The sequence below is a fragment of the Lagenorhynchus albirostris genome, chromosome 8, assembly GCF_949774975.1.
Source record: "Lagenorhynchus albirostris chromosome 8, mLagAlb1.1, whole genome shotgun sequence".
Taxonomy (NCBI): Eukaryota; Metazoa; Chordata; class Mammalia; order Artiodactyla; family Delphinidae; genus Lagenorhynchus; species Lagenorhynchus albirostris.
Window position 1 is genome coordinate 82371372 of NC_083102.1, and position 22458 is coordinate 82393829.

The 22458-nt window shown below is 35.4% G+C and overlaps 1 protein-coding gene across 2 annotated transcripts in view; it reads left to right on the forward strand.

The window, feature by feature from the left end:
* SEMA3C (semaphorin 3C) overlaps positions 1–9811 on the forward strand; it is a 187015-nt gene extending 177204 nt beyond the window's left edge. For both annotated transcript variants that reach the window (XM_060157200.1, XM_060157199.1), the window contains 3 exons: positions 936–1003; positions 3121–3251; positions 6986–9811. In XM_060157200.1, the coding sequence (XP_060013183.1) occupies positions 936–1003; positions 3121–3251; positions 6986–7399 (613 nt within the window). In that variant the 3' untranslated portion in view covers positions 7400–9811. The remainder of the gene's footprint in view (positions 1–935; positions 1004–3120; positions 3252–6985) is intronic.
* Positions 9812–22458: the final 12647 nt, after the last annotated feature.

A 22458-nucleotide genomic window follows, 5' to 3' on the forward strand; every position in this document is an offset into this window, starting at 1 on the left:
TACCCTAAGTGAACCTTGATTGGATCCTGAATAAACTTTAAAAACTTCATAAGGGATATTTTGGGGACAAGTAGGGAAATTTTAATATAAAATGTGTATTATATAGTATTATTAAATAAATATTGATATCTTTAGTATAATAATGATATTGTTCTTATGTAGGGAAATTACTTATTCTTAGAAGACACATACATTTAACGGTGTAAAATTATCATGTCTGCAACTTATTTTCCAAAGATTTTCATATATGTGCATACACAGTATATACATGACATATACTTGCATATGAGAGAAAAAATAAATATGGCAAAACACGATTTATGAGTCTAGGTATACCATCATTCATTGTATTCATATATCCACTTTTCTGTAGTCTTGAAATTTTTCAAAATAAAAACGTGAAGGAAAATTCTTATTCTAGTAAATGAAAATTTTTGCTTACCTTTATACTAAAAATCCATGTTCTCTGTATCTCTTGTTCTGGAAACTTTTTAGTATCTCTGGAAATGGTTTGAAAGCATTGACTTTTGTATGAGAATTGTACTTATTTAAGAAAAAATTATAAGGAGGAAGATGCTAGTGAGTTTATACTTTGGAGTTATCATCTTAGAAAATTTTCTATGAATGTCTCTAAAATAAAAATTTACAATATTAACTTGGAATCTGGCATTTACCCAGGATGTACACATAATAGGAGGTTCATCTATCACAAGTGGTAGATGGGGAGAGTCTGAATTAATTCAGATTGAAAACAAGGTTAAGTACCCACACTATATTTGAAGCATTGAACAAAAAAATGCAGATAATCAGACCACCTTTCTTTATGAAAGCTTAGGCAATCAGAAGATTGCAAAATTTAAACTGAAATCTTTTAAATGTGGTATAATTGGTGATGTTAATTCTAAGTCACTTGTATATACTTCTGTGCTTTATAGGAGGAGCCGACGGCAAGATGTGAGACATGGAAATCCATTGACTCAATGCAGAGGATTTAATCTAAAAGGTAATTAAAAGTGGTCAAACTTGGTAAAGACTAGCAGTGCTCAGTATCACATTTCAGTAAGGGAAACCTTGTAATAGATTCAAGTATGTCATTTTAAAGAAAGATTCACTATAAAAAATTAGTGGTATTCATATATGGTAATTAAAAATTAAATATTATTTGTGTGTATACTAAGAATTTTGTAAAACAAAAGTCCGGGAACACAGATACTTTGGATATGTTCGTAGGTAAGTCTCAAAGATAGTAATTATAGATTTTCCTAGACATTATTTTCTTTCTGAAGAAAAAAATTTACTTATTTTTTTGTTTACCACTGAAGAAAATATAACATCTTGTTTGTTTGTTTTTTACTGTGTTAAATTACATAACAAAATTTACTATTTTAACCATTTTACAGTGTACAGTTCTGTGGCATTAAGTACATTCACAATGTTGTGCAACCAACACCACAACTTTTCCATCATCCCGAAGTTAAACTCCATAACCATTAACACTAACTCCCTATTCCCCCTTCCCCAGCTTCTGGCAACCACTGTTCTAATTTCTGTCTCTATGAATCTGAATACTCTAGATATCTCATATAAGTGGAATCATACAATATTTGTCCTTTTGTAAATGGCTTATTTCACTTAGCCTAATGTCTTCTTCAGGTTTCATTCATGTAGTAACATGTGTCAGAATATTTTTTTTCCTGTTGAAGGTGAAAACATAATCCATTGTATGTATAATATATATCGCATTTTGTTTACCCACTCATCCATCAATGAACACTTGCACTGCTTCCAAAAGTTGGCTATTATGAATTATCCTGCTCTGAACATGGGTGTACTTTAATGCCTTGGTTTTACAGTTTACAACCATTCCATTTACTTCTGGCAGTCCTGCCTTGTATCTTACAATTAATCTAATTCTTTTCTTCCCATCCTGACATGGAGATATTATGTTATTATACTTTTCCCACTGACCCCCTCCCTCCACCTCCACCCCACCAACAGAGGGACCTTCCTCCAGGCTCACCAAGGTGCTACAGAGGTACTGTTGTTAACTTAACACTGAGATTCCTGTTGCTAATCTTTTTGAGTCTGGGCATTTTTGTTTTTATTTAAAGAATGAAATTCTTGTCACTAACTACACTAACTACAAGAAGAAAATTGAGACACGTTTTGCTTAATTGTTCCATACATCTAATTGAGGGAATAAAGCCAGGTTACTATTTCTCTGTTTGCTGAGTATTTTATAAATCCGAGTGTCAGTCATAGTGGTAGAGTATTTGCAGTGGAGGTAATGATGAACAAACAGCGATGTTGATTTTGTGTCAAAACCTGAGCTAAGTGCTTTTTCATGGATTATTTCAGTGCTCAAGAAATTATTCTTAAGTAAGGTCTATTCCTATTCCCACTTTATGAATGAGAATTCTGCCCATGTCTAAGCTACCACATGATCATACTAAATACTCTTCCTAATTTAAGAATTTCAGTAAAGAATGTCTGAAAATGTCTGTTTTAGAACCAAGTAAAACTGAAGCACAGAGATATTAAATAACTTCTCTAAGGTTACACAGCCAGTAGTGATAAAGTCAAGATTTTACCTCGGGTAAAATCTGATTTCAAAGATCGTTTTCTCAACCATTACATCCCACTGTGGCCACACCTTGCTTTCTGCCTTTTCTGCCTTTCCGAATTTAATCTACACCACACTGAGTATGGAGTTCAAGGGTGGGATGAACTTGGCTTCAGTATTGCCTGGCACTTACTAATTCTTTAACTAGGATATGTTTCCTCATAACTCACAGCCTCAATGTGTTCAGCTATGAAAAGCTGAGAAAATTTAATTCTCAAAGATGTTATAATAATTAAATGTTCAAGATGATATTAAGTGTATTCCTTCGTGTAAAGTAATTCTTGAATAAACATTGATTCCCTTATATCTTTCTCTCCTTCCCTTTAGGTTAAACAAACCAGGCAAACAATGTATAATAGTCTGCTTGTTAAATGATTAAGACTGCCTTTGGGGTTTGCCATAGTCGCTCACAATTTTATAGAGAAACAAACATTCAAATAATAGAATATGTTCCAAATTCCATTGTCATCCTCTCTCCTTTTATTTTTGCTCTTCAGCATATAGAAACGCAGCTGAAATTGTTCAGTATGGAGTAAAAAATAACACCACTTTCCTTGAGTGTGTCCCTAAGTCTCCACAGGCATCTATCAAGTGGTTGTTACAGAAAGACGAGGACAGAAGGAAAGAGGTGAGTAACTCAGCAGAGCAGCAATCAGTCAGGGCTTTGGAAAGAGCATTAAATCACCATCCCTCAGTGAGGTTCAGATCAAATGAAAAAGGAAAGACATATGAACATCCTTTAATGTCTCTGGGATGACAAGTGCCACTTTCTTTAAAATGCTTTGTCCATAGAGTTGACGGATTAATTAGAAATCCTTTCTTCCTGCTCACCTTGATAACACAGTGATTAAAACAAGAGCTTGTGCACTCAGATGGGGGTATTTCTGTGAGGAAGCATTTGTAAAAGAAACAAGATGTGTGCAAATCCAGAAGCTAAGTTCTCATACAACAGCTTTGTGTGATTCACAAGATAAAAGGGGCTTTTAAAAAAGTTCAATTTTCCTCAGCAGGAAATGGTAAAGAGCATTTTTCTGCTGTGTGGTAATCTGTTTCCATTGCTTTATTATTCATAACTCCTGGGGTTTTGTTAGGTAATATGTGGAATCACTGTGTATGAGACCATTGCCTTTATTTACTGATATGTAATAAAAACCTCGATTTTCAAATAAAAGGACACTTATATTATTAACCTTTCACTGATTGTAAAGAGCTGCTTTAAAAGGAAAACATTGTAGGGCTTCCCTGGTGGCACAGTGGTTGAGAGTCCGCCTGTCGATGCAGGGGACACGGGTTCGTGCCCCGGTCCGGGAGGATCTCACATGCCGCAGAGCGGCTGGGCCCGTGAGCCATGGCCGCTGAGCCTGCACATCCGGAGCCTGTGCTCCACAACGGGAGAGGCCACAACAGTGAGAGGCCCGCGTACCGCAAAAAAAAAAAAAAAAAAAAAAAAGGAAAACATTGTAAAACAGCATAGAGTGAAATATTATAAATAATGAATTCCATAATATTGATATCACGTTGTCCTGACAAATGAAAGGATAAGAAGAAAAATACATATGTATATATAAACCATTAAAGTAGCCTAGACTGCAGTGGTACTAACAGTACATCATAAAGTCTGATGTAGCAAAGAGAAAATAGAGCCTTCTGCATTTGTGTGTGTTCTATTGTAGACAGTTTCCATACTACATATTAGATTAATGAGGGCTATGTAGAATGGATACAATCCCAAGATGTAGAACACAGGCATTGTATCAAAATTACTGAAACAGATGTTGGCTCTTTATGAGAAAATACTTCCCAATTCTCAGACCTGCCTATCCAAAGATGTTATGAGCTGTTTAGGAAATTTTGTGTCCCCTGTCACTGGAATATTAAACCATAGGCTGATGACCACTTGCATAAGATGAGACATAACTATCAAAGATGAGCTCCATGCACTTCAGGGCCCCTTCTTGCCCCAGATTTCCATGATATAAAATTTTTTTTTTTAGTTTTTTCATTCATAAAAAATTATTGTTTGAGACCTATTTTCTTTGCTATCAAATCTATCATCAAATTAGTCTTGAATTGTCTGTAGTCTAATTAATTTAAAATTATTTTGAATGGATATGGAGCATAAGAATAATTGCCTTGCAAAGTAATCTGGGGTAAAATTCATAAAGTACTATGATGATTATCATACAGAAATGGAATTCTTAGGTTAGAACATGACATGTGGACATGAACCATCCTTCCAGAGAAAGTCTGTATGTGTGTATGTGAATTGGAAATCCAAAACTCAAACGGGGGCTTACCTAACATAGATAACATGCTTTTCTTTTATTCAGTAGAAAGTCCAGTGGAATAGTATATAATGAGTGAATGTAATTTCTATTATGTAAAATTGAAATAAATGAATATATACAGTCTTGAATACATGTCACAGGAATTATCAAATGAAATTTAAAAGGGAATGGATCATAAATTTTATCACTTTTATGGTATTTCTAATGTTCTATTTCAGAAGTTTCAAGAATGTGGAGACTCAAATATGACTATATTGATTTTTCTTCCAATCTCAAAAAACAGAAGAATGCCATAATTTAAGACTATGAAAAAATTAACTCTAATGTAATTACGAAAATCTGTCCAGAATTCAAGCAGATCACAATTCCACTCAGTCTCACTTTAGTTGAATAAACTATTAACATTTAATTAAATTTATCTTAATTCTTCCTTAGTAGTTTAGGCAAACATACACATTTCTCATATTAATGGTGTGCAAATATTGAACTTTTATTTTGAAAAGTAAGACAAATGGTAAAAAAAAGCTTGCAGAGAAATATGCAAATAGTTCATATTGAATAGCATAAGTGAAAACTAAAAGCCCTCCTCTTCTCCACATCAATACTTATTCCCACTTCTCAGAGTATAAGGCTGCTAAGAATTATATATTCCTCCAAATAGTCTCCATAATCTTCCTATTTTCCTCTCTCTCTTTCTCTGTCTCTCTGATACATACACACAGACACACAGACATACACACAGACACACAGACACACACACACACACTTCATATCAGTACATGTAGAGCTGCCTTATTTTTCTTGGCTGCATAGTATTCCACTGTATGAACATACCTTAAGTTTTCTGAAGCTATCTACTAGTTACATTATTTCTTGTTTTTCCTCTTATCAAAAACATCATGTAAATGAATATCTGCATACTTGTATGAGTATATCTTCTATATAAATTCCTAGAAATAAAATGTCTGCACTGAATATTATATACATGCTAATAGATATTATCAAACTGGCCCCCAAAATTTTTCCCAATTTCACACAAATGGAAAAGGCTTTCTTTTCTTTTATTTCTGAATGCATTTCTACATTATTTAAAACTATTTTCAAGGCGCATTTAAACTTTAAAAATTAAATGAACATAAAAAATTTTGCTTTATATATTTCTGTCCTTACTTTTTCCTAATCTCTCTTTTCTAGTTCTGTTCTATTTTTTTGTATTTCAATACTATATTTTGCCTTTACTTATTTTTCTTTGGGTCAAATTTCTTTCTTCCCTCAATGAAAGAGCATTCCTGAGTATACATGTGAAGGAACTACTCACCACTTAGGTTTTTATGTGTTCATTGACAATACTATAGTGGGAACTGTAAGGAAATGGATTTCAGCATTTAGTTGATATCTAGAAAATGATATTTTTTCCAGTATAAGCCTGTAAAGTAATTAAATATTCACCTCATAGCTTCTTATTACTTTTCCTTGGAAAGTAAAACCACTTGGAGTACTTACAAGATAATGAGTTCCAGCTTATTTTTAGTCATTCTTTGTGTTAGATAATAGGAAAAAGCCCTTGATAATGTTCAAAATGCTGCCTCTGCTTACAAAATTTTTAGTTAAGGGAATATTCATTCATTCATTGAAAAAAAGGCAAAGTTCAACTCTTTAATTGTGGCTTCATGTTTTTACTCAATAAGTGAGTATTTTAGTTACAATAAAAGGCAAGAACTACAGGATAAAATAGACATTTTAAACTGTGAATTTCATTTATATATGTTGACTGTGATTTACATTCCAGAAACATCCCAAACTCTGGCTTATATGTGGAGAAACTACTTCTATACAAAGAGAATGCACTTTAAGCTATTTTGGGCAATATGAGTGATAACTTCACCCTCTCTTTAATAGATTCAGTACCGCTGAGACTAGATTTTCTGAGCAAAAAAAAAAAAAAAAAAAGGCAATGGAACTTACCAAAAATCTGTGTCCACTAAGAAGGAAGTTAACACTCTGTATTGTTGGTCATATCTTTTTAGAAGATATATAGAGTTGGCTATTCAGAACTTTGATATCTCTCTTTTAGGTCAAGCTGAATGAGCGAATCATAGCCACTTCACAAGGACTCCTGATCCGCTCTGTTCAGAATTCTGACCAAGGACTGTATCACTGCATTGCAACAGAAAACAGCTTCAAGCAGACCATAGCCAAGATCAACTTTAAAGTTTTAGATTCCGAAATGGTGGCTGTTGTTACAGACAAATGGTCTCCATGGACCTGGGCCAGCTCTGTGAGGGCTTTACCCTTCCACCCAAAGGACATCTTGGGGGCGTTCAGCCACTCAGAAATGCAGATGATTAATCAGTACTGCAAAGATACTCGGCAGCAACATCAACACGGAGAAGAATCCCAGAAGATGAGAGGGGACTATGGCAAGTTAAAAGCTCTCATCAATAGCCGGAAAAGTAGAAATAGGAGGAATCAGCTGCCAGAGTCATAATGTTTTCTTAAATGGGGCTTATGCTTCCATCGGTAAATGATCTGTCTTCAGTGATCAACTTCTGAGCAAAGAATCTTGTGCTTTACCCATGGGAAATTCCTGAGAAAGGTGGTTACTCACTCCTAAAGGTGAACGTTACATGAACTGAAATGAGTATGCATTTTCTTGTATGATATTGACTAGCACTAGACATGTCATGGTCCTCATGGTGCATAGAAATATTTAACTTAACCTAGATTTTATTTATCTTTATTTACCTTTTCTTCAAAACCAATATGGCGACTATAAAACTAGAATTCTTACATCCCTTAATTGAACTAGGGCCATAACCTGTGATCTTCCATCCTTGCTTTAAGGGTTTAGAGTTCTGTCAATCATTTGTATACAAGACCAAATGCCAAGTTCACAATTTTTACATAGTAAAAGTTATATAAATGCATGTGACAGAGTAGTTGTCAAAAGAAATGTAGAATAGAAAAGAGACAAGGAAGAGGGAATCTAAAACACGAGCGATTTTCATAAAAAGATAACATGGAGTTTATGTGCTTCCAGTGAAATATAGTATTGGTTACTTTTAAGATTGCAAAAATTATCAGTTTTTGATATCTGTCATTGATCTCTGTTCCCTTGTTTCAGGAAGATAAAAGGACACCTAACCATTAATATCTTTAATTGGAATTATGTCAGTGAAGCATTTAAGTTTATATTGTTACGTAATAATCTTCCAAACAAAAGGACTTTCTTTTTTGGAAGTTATTTTAAGTTATTCTAGATTCAGAGAATATAATCTTACACAGTTTAATTGATAAATGTGTTTATTCTAATTTTCTAGTTTGTATGGCATTTTAAAAAATATAAGAAGAAATTTCTTTTGAAATATCAAACTTGTATATGAGGGCCGAAACCATCAAAATGGAAAAAAAATAGAAAAAAACAAGGTAGAAAATGCAATTTTATTGACAGAAGTTTATTAAAAATGTTACTAATTTTTAACTTCAATAATTAACTTCAATGATTAACTCACTTTTTTTTGTTTACCAACCTCAGATATCATACTGATTTTTAAGTCACCGATTCTTTTTTTTTTAATACTCTTTCATGTATGCTGGAGAGATGCTCATTTTGTGGAGAAGTGAGAAAAATTCTAATTTGAACAAGAATAGACATACTTTATTTTAAAAGAATGTTAGTACATTATGTTCACTGGTATATAAATACAAATGTGGTAAGTTTGTGATGAATAAAATAACTATCTTCTAATTGTATGTTTGGATCCTTTTATTAGAGTAATTTAAAAGTGATTTTTTTTTTACCCCAAATAACAACTAGATGGGAGAAGTATGAAAATTTTCTTCATATCCTCACATTTCTTTTAAAAACACAACTTTTGCTCTTTCATTTTACTTAGTTTTAAAGACATTTTCATGTTTCTAGGTGCAAACAGAACTTATATCATACCTAATCAAAATCTAATACGAAAGTTTTATTTGTAGTTAACAAGCCATGAAGAAGGTAATCAAGGTAGATATATTACCTTCCTAAGCACTACAATATAAAGCATCAAGAACTAAAATCATTGTCAAAATGAATGTAATCACTGATCAAAATCTAGGAATAAAGTTTATTATTTAAATGGTGGTAAATTATGATATTATAAGAGGAAGCCTCAATGGGGCAAAAATAGCAGTTAACAAACACAACATAAATAATGTTTATTCAAAAAAAAACCTATTAAATAAAAGCTATTGTTCCAAATGTATATGATTCTAAAGTAGTCTCTAAAGCAGTTTGTTTTGCAAGTAGGTCATTATTTCTACTCTACTTGCACAAATAGAAATGTGCATAAAGCCAAAACCATCTTCTGTATTTATGGCCAATCTATTCTATGTACAGAGTTGAAAGTAAAATTGTTTTAGACGCAGAGGATAGGGTAAACTATACAGGTCCCCTTGCTTCATGTAAACCCAAACTGATAGACAATAGGGTGTTTAGTGTTGTAACATTATTTGTGCTATTTAATATCTTCTATTTTGAACATTATTAAATTGTATATACTTTTATTATTTTACTTTTAAAATTATAGAGCCCCTCTTGAACAAAACTGCCAAATGTAAAGAAAATTTTCTTTCTTAAAATATTGTTAACGTATACTGAATGTTGGTGGTTGATTGGTTGGTTTTATTTTGTGTAGTTTGACGGTTCGATGACTTGATATGTTTTCCATTTGTACATAAAATTTCCTAGAAATGCACTTTTTTTAACAGTGTAGGTTTGTGAATAGATTTTAGCATGATGAAACTGTCATTACAGTGAATGTTCACTCTGTTAGAAAATGTAGTTAGCACAGTATTATTTAATTGGATATTGAAGAAATCATGTGCCTGGCAAAATAAAACATGTTGAATTCCCCAAGGATGTCTTTAATTTTCCTTTTTAATGTTGGGTTTACAATTTCTTGTTGGCATGGTAGAATCTACTGACTCTCGTAATTGTTCTTTTTTTCCCTGTTTTATTTATTTATCCTTTTTTTGTGTGTGAAAGTAATGCATCTGGATTTCAAAATACAAAACTTCCAGAAAGATATACTTGGAAATCTCTCCTTGCACTACTATCTCTCCTTTATGCAAGTCCTACCCCAGAAGGATCCAATGTTCTCAGTTTCTGTGTGTATTTCTATGATGTTTTATAAACAGCAAGCAAATTCATGTTTGTTTTCTCTTTAAGAGGCATGGTACATCCATTCATGTCTGTGGACAGTTATTCAGACTTGTGTCCCCAGTGGGGAAAAAAAAAGTATAGTTTATAAATACTTGGGCTTTGGAGCCAGACTGCTAGGATTTGAATCCAGTCCTACTGTCTTATCATGGGAAAGTTATCGAATCTCTCTCTGCCTCATTTCTCTGCCCAAGTTCATCCCAGTAAAGTGTTAGGGCAGAACATATCATATAATAAGTATTAATAAATTTCTTAATATTTGTTTATTTAGAAAGTGGCATATTGCTAGAACAGGAAGGAATATTTAAGTTGTGTCCTTTGACAAGTTAAATGCCAATGGTCTAGGCTGGGGAGCCTGTGGTCAGTGGATCAGATAACACCTTACCAAGATAAATGAGCCTTTATGAAAGTGAGGGAAAGGAAGCCACAGGAAAAGAAACAACAAAAAATAAAAGTAATCTCAACAAATCTTCCAACATGATGATTCTGCACTACTCCCTAATTGTTTCATTTCTCAGTATCTCCCTTGCTTCTATTTGAACTTAACCTTAGTTTAAAATTTTTAAAATGCATTTCTTATAATCTTAATGCATTTCTGATGCTTTGTGCCTCCTACCTAAGTGAAAAAATTTTTTAAGGAAATGATCACAGTTTCCTACATTTGCTCTCTGGCTAAACTCAAGAGAGACACCGCAGCTTTGTTTTGCAGCACAGTCAAGTCCATTGAAAACTTCAGTCTAGACAAGGAAAAAGCAGACTAAGTAAAATGGTTACTTAACCCGTGGCATTGAGAATTTCTTTGAATTTTATGCATGGTGACAAAGTTGTGGAAGACTATTGTGAAAAATATTTTTTTTCATAAGATTTATCCCACCATCATTTTATCCAATCACCTTTTGCACAAAAATACAAGCCCCTCTGCAAAATCAAAACCAATTGCAACAAATTCTGTGTATGTGCCATTCAGTGAACTTTACTGTCAATGAATTGTTTTTCCTAAGGGGCCTCTGGTATATATTTCAATTTTTATGATTTCATAACAACTTTACTTTCATAGTGCACAGGTATTGAGAATTGGAAGAACTACCTCCAAGATAAGAAAATGCCATCTTCACTCTAGTGACTAATGTATTTGTCTATGTACCTCACAAAATAATACTTTCCACAGGTTGAATTGTATATTTCTCAGGGCTATTATGTTGCCATGCTTGAGTGTTACTTACATAAAGTGCTATTAAAGAATGACATTATAACAAACACATTAAAACTGTTTATCCTATGTAAGGTTATCTCTCAACCCCCAAGTACAAAAGTGGGGTGAATTATATTCCTTAAGTGTTTTTTCCTCTGAATTATAAACATGCCATCCAAACATTTTATGAGATCAAAAACGTAATGATTTCTGCATTGTCAAATGGTTATATGATGGAATTATTATAAAAATCAAAGCCATTCCTATTGTTTCTCTGGATATTTTTCAATATCTTGTTTAATTTTTTCCCTTTCACTGATTTGTGTGGGTCGGGGGTGGAGAGGGTATGGTTAATAATCAACTTCCCTTCTCTGCTGCATCATGGCTCATCAAACAGAGAACTTGGACCTTCAAAGTATCTTTTGAGTTGATGAGAACTCACAGTTGTAAGCTGTGAATAGGAAAAGCAACCATGGGAAACAAAAAAACTGAGGAGGTACTACCCAAGCCACATCTGCCTGGGACATTCATTGGATTCCCAGTGATATTTTAATGGATGCAGATGTATGTGCGTTGTATCCACATATCATGCACATCGAGATCCACAAGCCAGCTATATTCAATTTTTTTATTAATTCAAAATGAGTCTCAGTTTCTGCTTCAAGTTCCCATTCCAACTTCTCCACTTAAAAATGATACAGCCTGGGAATGTTATGCTCCTCTTGATGAGATGTTGCTTTCTCTAAAATTGGAATTATAATAATATCTTTCACATGTAGTAGTTGTGAGAATTAAATGAGTTAATACATGTGGAATTCTTATAGTACCTGACGCATAGTAAAAGCTCAAAAGCATAAAAATCACTAAACAAAAAAATCTTAAATGAAGATGTATATGAGATGGATGTAGCATGTTTTTCTTTCATTAATTAAATTACCTTGGATGAAACAAGATTGAACCAAAATGCTATTTCTAATTTTTGTTTTTAGATATGAAAGTGTGAGGAAATGTCCTTACATAATTGGAGATGGAAGAAGTTTCATTATAGTGCTGCTATTCAAACAGTTAAGTATCTTTTGAAGAATATGTCACATAATTATTATTAAAGTTTATTTTAATTAAAAACTGACAATTTCATTAGGTTCTCTTGCAATTCTATTTTTTAAAATGTTTGGAAACCATCTTTCTTCTCAATACTTGTACCTATAGTTCCAACCATGCCTTGATGGGCTGTGTGGCTCAATGGACCCATATCCATGGATTTTCCAGGATAATCATCTGTAATGCAGACTCCCAGCAGCCAGTTGCTCACTGAGTGGCCTTGGGAAAGTTACTTAACCTCTTTGTACCTTGGGTGCCTTATCTGAAAAATGAGGATAATAATGATAGCAACTCATTGTGAAGTTGTGAAGGTTAGGATCGTATTTATACATAAAGTGTTCATAACATTCCTGCCACAGGATTATATATTATTATTAGTTGAATTAATGCTCTTGTTATGTGCTGTTATAAGACCACTCCACTTCATTCAGAAGCTCCAGTGAGGATTTGTTATCTTTATTGTTGCTCCTATTTTCTTAGCCCCCTGCCACTGTCCAGCAGACATTCTGATGATCATTATCATGTTATGCACCTGTGGGTCTTCATGTTTGACCCTCAACTTTTATTTTCCCAATTCAAGAGTAGGGTCTTGACTCATTCTTTCCTCAAGTTGAATTTCTTCTCCATTCACCTTGTAACCTTGAGTTGCTGGGAGAAGCTGGCTCTCCTGGAGCTTCGATTTACTCACCCTGGATGTTAGCTGTCATCTACATTGTTACAAACTTGTCCTTTATCATAATCGTCCTCCGTATTCCCATTCTATAGCCTCCCGTCGGATCTCTCCTGGCAACGCTCCAGGCATGGTAAATCATGGCTGAATTCGTATTGGTAAAGAACGTAAACTATGTGCTAGGCAACTCATAACAGTCAACAGCTATAGCACCAGAAAACTACCACAATTATCACCCACTTAAAAATAACCATTTACTGAGCATTTTCTGTGAGCATTCCTATGTAAAGGCACACACTATACATGGTTATCTGCTTTCTTCATAGGATCTTCTGAAGGTATTAGTCTGTTTTGTAAATGGCAAAACTGAGAGTCTAATGCATTTAGATACTTGCCCTGAGTTAAATAACTTTCTAAAGGCCCCGAAGAGTCTAGCTCCAAACTTTAAGCATCTTCTATATTTCATCACTTAGAGTCTCACCAAGAAGGCTTTTCACTACAAAAACATTCATACACAGCAGCCTTCATAATATAATTTATAGGACTCTGGGTAACATCTAGCCCAGGCCATGGAGTCAGAATGCCTAGACTCAATTTGCTAGGTTACTACTACCTAACTTTACAGGTCTGACATCATTATGATAATATCAATCTCATGAGAAAGTGAAGATCATGATAATTCATGTAAAGTGCTCAAAACTTACCTGATGTAAAATGAATATCAGGTAGTATTAACTATTTTATCACTATGTCTTTGCTACTGGAAATACCATTTATTAATTCTTTCACCAAATATTTATTGAGCACTTAACTATGTGCCTGGCAGTATTTTAGGCATTGAGGGTATAGCAGGTAACAAAGCAACATCCTTGCTGTTGTGAAATTTACTTCCTGGATGGAAAAGGTAAAACAAACACACGAATAGCTGTGTAAAAGTCAGGCTGATGGTGGAGAAAAGGGAACCCTCTTGCGCTGTTGGTGGGAATGTAAATTGATACAGCCACTATGGAGAACAGGATGTAGATTCCTTAAAAAACTAAAAATAGAATTACCATATGACCCAGCAATCCCACTACTGGGCATATACCGTGAGAAAACCATAATTCAAAAAGACATATGGACCCCAATGTTCACTGCAGCACCATTTTCAATAGCCAGGACATGGATGCAACCTAAATGTCCATTGACAGATGAATGGATAAAGAAGATGTGGTACATATATACAATGGAATATTACTCAGCCATAAAAAGCAACGAAATTGGGTCATTTGTACAGGCGTGGATGGACCTAGAGTCTGTCATACAGAGTGAAGTAAGTCAGAAAGAGAAAAACAAATATCGTATATTAATGCATATATGTGGAATCTAGAAGAATGGTACAGATGAACCTATTTGCAGGGCAGGAATAGAGATACAGACATAGAGAATGGACATGTGAACACAGGGAGTGGGGAAATGGGGGTGGAATGAACTGGGAGATTGGGATTGACTTATATACACTACTATGTGTAAAACAGATAGCTAGTGGGTACCTGCTGTATAGCGCAGGGAGCTCAGCTCCGTGCTCTGTGGTGACCTAGATGGGTGGGAAGGGGGGGGTGGGAGGGGGTAGGTCCAAGAGGGAGGGGATATAGGTATACATATAGCTGATTTGCTTCGTTGTAACTAACGACAGAAACTAACACAACATTTTAAAGCAACTATACCCCGATAAAAGAAAAAAAAAAGTTAGGCTGAGATAAGTTCTATGAAGGAAATTAAAGACAGGTGAAAAAACCTTGCAAAGATCAGGGGAAAAGAGCATTTCAGGCAGAGCAACAAACTAGTAAACGCTCTGGGGCAAAAATAATTCTGGCAGATTTGAGGCAAAGAAAAGAAAACCTGAGTGGCTTGATCTCAGTGAAAGAAGAGAAGACAAGGATGAGACTGTAAAGGCAGAGAAACAAAGCCACGTTGGTCCTGATGACGACGACGGGGAGAAGTTTAAATCTGATTCTAAGGAATACAAAAGTCATGGAGGTAATGACATCACATTAGTGATTTACATTCCATACAAAATATCTCTGGCTGTATTTCAGAGGACTTTTGAGAGCAAGGAATGCAAACAAAGAAAACAGAAAGAGCAACTAGGAGCCAAAGACATATTTTTAAAAGAGCACATAACCGGTAGATTTAAGTATTGACTTTCACTCACAAAGAGGTATAAACAACTGGTAATGGTTCCTCCTGGAGGGTGCTTTTGAAATAAAAGGCAGGGGTGATATGAGAGAGTACTCATCCCCTGAGGTTGAGCAAGAATTGTTGGAGTGGCCTGCCCCAGAAGGGAAAAAGGGACACCAAAAGAGGTCAAAGGTGGCTTGTAGAGAGCCCTAGGGGTGGTCCTGGAGCTAGAATATGCAGAAACCGTCAGAAAGAGGGATTTATTATGCAGTAATAGCCAGAGGAGGAAGTGGCTTAGGTTTCAATACTGAGAACTAAATCAGTCATGGATAAAAATCCAAGAGCCATTAATGACAGTGTTGTGTGAATGCTTTTAAGACAGGCTGGGGTCACATGGCCAGGGGCTGTAAATAACTGAGGATGCAAACAGCCTTTATGGTTGAGAGTCCACAATAAATAACCTTACTGAATATATAGTGCGACATGATTAAGAGACCAACAATTTGTAAAGACCAGCTGCCTTAATAATCCAGTTAATTAATCCTGATTTTATTTACTGGGCAAGTGATGCAGTTTCATCGTGCACTTAGAAACAAATTGTCAAGTGAGTGAGAACTACTTAGAAAATGGATTGTGGGGTAAAATATCCTTTTTCAGAAGGGTGAAATTACAATGCACGTTATATAGGACTTCAAATCTTTAATTAAGGCACTGGGGTCAGCCTTGAAGCAGTGATTCTGGAGCTCTTATAGCTCTTCATAATGGACCCTTCTCCACCCCAGATGACTGTTTCCTCTGCCATGTTAAAAAGGGAAAGGAAGTGTTGCTAGGAAAGATGGTTTCTGGACTGACTCCCTTGAGACGGCTTCATCAGAAGCTGTCGTTGAGGCTTTGAAAATGGAGGAAAATCCAAGTGTCTTCTCAGGAAGAGAGTAATTATGGACATTTGTGGATAAAAATATCTATGGAAGATGGATTTGAGGAAGGGAAAGAAGGAATAAGAGTCCGATTCATTTCTGAATAAAGAGCATTAGCCTGTACCATCCCTACCACTACCACCACCAAAACCACTAGCTGGGTCAAGAAAAAAATATTTACAGCCAGAGAACAGCAGGAGAAGTGCTTAACATTTTCTGAGATTACCAGAATTTTTTTTTCTTTTCTTTTTTAAATTCATCAAGAGAAATAATAAAAACCTTTTTGCAGACTTCCTTGCAACACTTTTTTTCAGGAAAAAAATTGCAGCTCTGTGAGGCTTTCTTCCACTTTCCCAGGTTGGTTTATCCCTCCTTGCTGTTCCACATGACTTGTCCACATGTGTCATAGCATTAGCCCTGTTTATTAACATTTAATCTCTGATTTTTTTTTCTCTTGCCAGCTACAGTGTGTTTTTCATTTTAATCATTTTTTATTCTTAGTATCTAGGACATTGCTGACTATATAGTAGGTGCTTAATAAACACACAGCATCTTCCCTTTTAGATAGTATATAGTAAATCCTTTTAAACTCTAATATCTAATGAATAGGGAATTGATACTATATACTGTAATACAGATTTCAGAACGTGAAGAGTTATTGGTTTGAAAATCCATTATGGTAACTAGAACGCTCAAACTTATCATCAACCAACAATTTAAAATATTAATATACCATCTACCTTCATGTGAAAAATGAATAACCCCATCTCAATTGTACAAGAGAAAGCTAAGACAAATTTAAAATATCTGTTAGTAAAAGACGATAAACAACAATCAAATAATTTATATTACAAGGGCAACAAGGGAACATGATTAAAATATCTATTTCACTCTATGAGTGTTCTATTAGCTATAAGTCCGATGTATTCAGTAGTTCATCTAATTCCCACAGCAGCAATGATTTGGTAGGCATTGTTATATGAATTTTACAGATGGAAAAACAAGCCCAGACGTTCCCACCATGGCTAGCACATTACTGGACTGGGACTGAAAACCACGTTTACTTTTCGGCCCATACCGCCCAAGGAGTAAGAGTTGAGAGAACGGAGATTTTACTATAGTAATCGGGGAAGGTTCCTTGCCGCAGAAAGATCTTGAAATGGACTGAGACTAGAATTCACATAGGTTAATGTGGAGGAAGAAGGACATTACTGGAGCTTCAGAGGTGGGAAACATAATGGCCATGCAAAAAGGAACCCGTTGATTGATTTTGAGAGTTGAAGTTATGGAAGAGCAAAGTTAAAGTTAGATGTGAGTGCAAGTGAATGGAGTAAATAATGAAATAAACATGGTTTGCTCTTTGCTTTTGAGGATGTATTTAAGAAGGGAGAAATGAGGGGCAAACATTTACTTTAATTGATTGATGGATGCCCTGGATGCTTCTCAAAGGAATCTGAAGTGAGAAGATACTATTAGGGGTCAATAAGGTTAACGTGGTAGAAGAGTAATGAACGCTTATCGTTTCTCAACTCAGTGGGCACACTGAGGCTAGGTTTGTATTGCATGTATGTGTCAAAACTAAGAAGGCCCTTGATTTTTAGATGTGGGTTAAATATTGAATAATTGTTGAATGGATTAGAGTATTACCCACCTTGTGCTTTATTTATGTTTTTATATAAGAGAAATACTACTACTACTTAAAATGACAATATAGCTAACATCAATGGGATGCTTACTAATTGCCAGGTAGTGTTGCTTATATGCATTATCTTGTTTAATTCTCATCTGCAAACCCAGGAAAAATACACTACTATTATTTACCTTCTTACAGATGATGAAACCAAGGCACACAAATATTAAGAAATTTAACATTAATGAGAGTTAGTAAGTAGAATATTCTAATCTCTGATGCCCTGTTACATTCTAATGAGTCATTCATAGGTGCTCTATGAGACTCAAGTGATCTGTAATGTCAGTGATAAATTTTGGTAGGAAATATTAGAGTAATGTCTATAAATGAGGGCTTCCAGCTTTGTCTTCCTATTTATAGATATTTGTCTCTGTAGATTATATGGTTTCAGCATAGCAGAATTTCTAGTAACTACCAATTGTACCAACAACTGTAGTGTCTCAGGACATCACTTTATCACAAGAAAAATCAATGATTAAGATTAGGTTAAAATAACACCCATATGTAGAATTATACACAATACTCGTGCACAATTTAGTTGAGAAAATCTTTCTGACAAATTTAACAAATGTAAGGTTCAAGAATCCAAAAAATCTAAGGCAAGGGGAACACGCTGTCAGCACACACTGAAACAGCTAGAGCCAGAGGACAAATGTTCTGAGTAAATGGCTCTTCCAGATGAGAATACTCTGGGGTGAACAGTATAAAGCAGGTGGGAAGACAAGGGTGGTCCCAAGAGTTGTCACACACAACCATTTTACAGATGATGAAACTGACAGCCATAAAGAGGTCACATATTTTGTTACTAAGAAGTACATTTATTTCTCAATGTAGTGCTTTTTCCATATATATAAGTGACCTAGAGATATGGCTATATAGTGCAGAAAAGTGCACATGAGAACAAAAACATGATTCTTTTTGGCTGTCAGCATCAAATAAGTAAAAGCTTGACTTTCTGGGATTCCATATTACTGCCTGGATGCTGTTCAATTGTGCTGTCTTACTAGAGCAGATTTTTTGGGTCAGTCTCATTTGGCTTTGCTCAGCTACACATGGCCTCTGTATAAAACAGGGCCAAAGTGAAAGAATATGCTTTTCCTTAATCCACATTTTCTGCCTGGTGAAAAAATGAAGAGCTTCGCCCTCAGGGTCACAACAACAACTTTCTCCAATTTTCTCAGCAGTAGTTGAGAATTATCTTGTCAGCATCACTGTCTTTTTTAACAGGTGCTGGGAGGGGGAAAGCAACCACAGGTGTAGGGGATAGAAAAGTCATCTGAAAAAAATGTTGTTAAAAAAGCCCAAGTTTGTCCTCTGTTGTGCCTGCCTTTGTAGAGAATCCAGCGTACTATGGCCTGACAACCGAATGGAAGTGCCTCTGGCCTAACCCCGTATCCCCTTACCCTCCATCCAAGCCCCTTCCTTTCCTTACCTCTCCCATGCTTCTGTCTCTTCGATGCCAATGCTTCTCAAGCATTAATATGTATATGAATTACCTGTACCTTGTTAAGAGGTAGATTGTTCATTCAATAAGATTGCTCTGGAGGGTCTGCATTTCTAATAAGCTCCTAGGAGGTGTCCATGCTGCTGGTCTGCAGATCACACTATGAGTGGTAAGGTTCTATGTCTACTTTTGTAATTGATGGTTGAGAGGATGAAGGTAGATTTTGGAGGGAGAGAAAAGACAATTCCTTTCTCCTTTTCTCTCATCCTTCACAGTGAAACAATTGTTTCATTTCTCTGCAAACAATTAGAAACTATCTTCCTTGGGACAGCTGACACAGACTTGAAAATATACAATTTATCTTTGCATGCAGTTACCTGCCTCTTTTGTAGTAATATATGGAGAACATTTCTCCAAAAAACTTAACTTTGCTTATTTTTCATAGCCATAGCTCATTAAATTAATGTGATTTTTGTATGTCTATTTTAAAAACAAAGGGGGGAAAGTACAATTATTTTCACCAAGTCTTAACCTGAATTACGATAGAATTAAGATCAGTGATGCTCTGGTGAACGTTTTAACTAGGTCTCCAGAAGAAAAACCAAAGAAATTATACCCATTTCCATGGCATAAATGCCACCACCGTGGTTACCAATATGAGATCACAGGATACAAAACCAGGAAGAGATTCGTGTAAAAGCCTTCAGAGCTGGTGCAGGAATCCCTGAGGGGCTCTCCACAAACAGAGTTGAAGCTACAAGGAAGGATGGCATAAAATTACAAAGGAAAAAGAAAGTTGGCGATCATTTTCTGTAGAACTTTGTATTTATATTGTTTTCTATTACATTTATCTTTGTCTCATAGTTAATTTTGGATTCGTTCCCCAGACATTAGATCGTAAGTCAATGTTCTAAATGTCTTTGGTCCTTTATATTTATAGTAAATGGTTTTTAAAAATATATGTTGAATTGCAAAAGGAGGGGAGCATAAAATTGACTCCATTAGACTATTTTTGAAGCAAAAAAAGACTGAGTTTACGGGTACAATTTTTACTGAAAAAATAAGGGGATTGATAGAGTAAATCTCTACGGTGATCATCTGTGATTTTTAAGAACAGACAATATTTCCTAAATTATGGCTATTCTAAGGAAATTTCTATATTTCTGAGACTAAAGTAATTTCATCTGAAGTTGTGACACAGGTGTGAAGCAGCCTTCCAGATTTACGTTGGAAGCAAGGTGAACCATAGAATCCTGAGAGAGGCTACAGGTAGTAATTGTCTGCTTATGAACAGAGATTAAATCTAGTTGAGGAAGCAGACAACAGAGAGACACCGGAGCCTACATTTGGAGCTAAGGAATAGAGTCGTACAAGGATTTCCCTTCACATAATTTAAGTTCACAGACAATTAAAACAAAGAATCAAGTGACTGTGAAGAAGTATTAAAAAAAGTGGTATTTAAGTATAACTCAGAGACATGCATACCTGAAAATATGGAGTATAAATAGAAAGCTGCTGGGTAGAATAATTTTAAAATTAAACAACAAAATTATATACTAATTTTTTCTAAGTTGGATGTTTTATTGAAATGTAGACTTGTCAATGATCTACCTATGTATGAGTTTCCTACCTGCATAGACACAGACACACACAGTCTAATACTGATCATTTTAAGTGGCTTCTTGAGAATGCTGAGATTTGGCTGATTTATCACAGAGGATAATTGGAAATGTTATCTAGTGTTGAGGTCAAGGTTATGATTAAAGAGTCTATTGGGGGCGCTTCCCTGGTGGCACAGTGGTTGAGAGTCCGCCTGCCAATGTAGGGGACACGGGCTCATGCTCCGGTCCGGGAAGATCCCACATGCCGCGGAGCGGCTGGGCCCGTGAGCCATGGCCGCTGAGCCTGCGCATCTGGAGCCTGTGCTCCACAACGGGAGAGGCCACAACAGTGACAGGCCCGCGTACTGCAAAAAAAAAAAAAAAAAAAAAAAAGTCTATTGGATAATATCCCTGCTTGTTTTTATCACAACATCCAAGCATATGCAGATGTCATTATTTTAGAATGTAAACTGTAGTTTTGAACAATCTGTTCTCTCTCATATTCTGCACCTCACTGGTCAGCACAGGATACAAGTGGAAAAATAGGTACATGACATTTTTTAGAAGCAGAATTATTTGCACTGCTATCATCATTGCGCTATACTTACAATTATATAGATTTGCGTATCTAACATCTGCTTCTGCAATAACAGTTACCCAGAGGTGCAGGCTTAGATCTTTCTTGAGATAAGTGGCTAAAATATTTTCTTAGCTAATGAATGGATAACGATGCTCTCAATTTTATCACTTGTGCAAATTTATCTTTGGACACTGTATTCAGATTACCCTCAAATGTGCATTTAAGTATCGGATACCACATAAATGTCAGAGGGAGAAAAACTAGACGACTCTTGACAGTCTGCAAGAGCGATGTTGTCAAAGGTCATCAACAAGTCTGACAAAACAGTCCTCATTAACAGTGTCTGTCAGCACCTCCATTTGGAAGTAATTTGGATATTTGCAGTGACCCCGTCAGTTCTGATTGGCTGGGCAGTGACCTTGACCAGGGTGAAACCTGTTCAGTGTAGCTCAGATAATGCACTGTAGGTGGAATCCAGGATGACAGATGGCAGTGGGGTCAGTGAAGAGGAACTTGTCCGTCATTGCTATTGAAGATGAAGCCACTCAACAGTGTAGTTCAACTGACACAAGAGCTGTGGTTTGCATACGCCACAAGAGAATTGTCCAAGTTCCTTTATTTTTAAAGAAATGCTATAGTCTCATGATCTCAGAGTGCATGAGGTTGATGAATAAGTGGACAAGAAAGCCTAGCTGTTGGAGTTTAGCAATAGACTAGACATTTCAAAACTTGTCTTTGACTTAATAGCCAAGGTCTGAAAAGTCTTGCTGGCTGTATCTTTATTGTGGATAACTTCTGGACCAAAAACTAGTTCCTGTGATATTTTTCTTCATTCTTATTCACAAACCTGGTTAATGAGAGTAATAACCTTACTCTTCTAGTAGACACATCTGTTTCTTTTCCCTCCCTCGCATACCACAGAATCAATATGAAATATAACTTTGATAATAGAGTGTATTATACTTTCCAAATGCTAGAATAATAAGGCT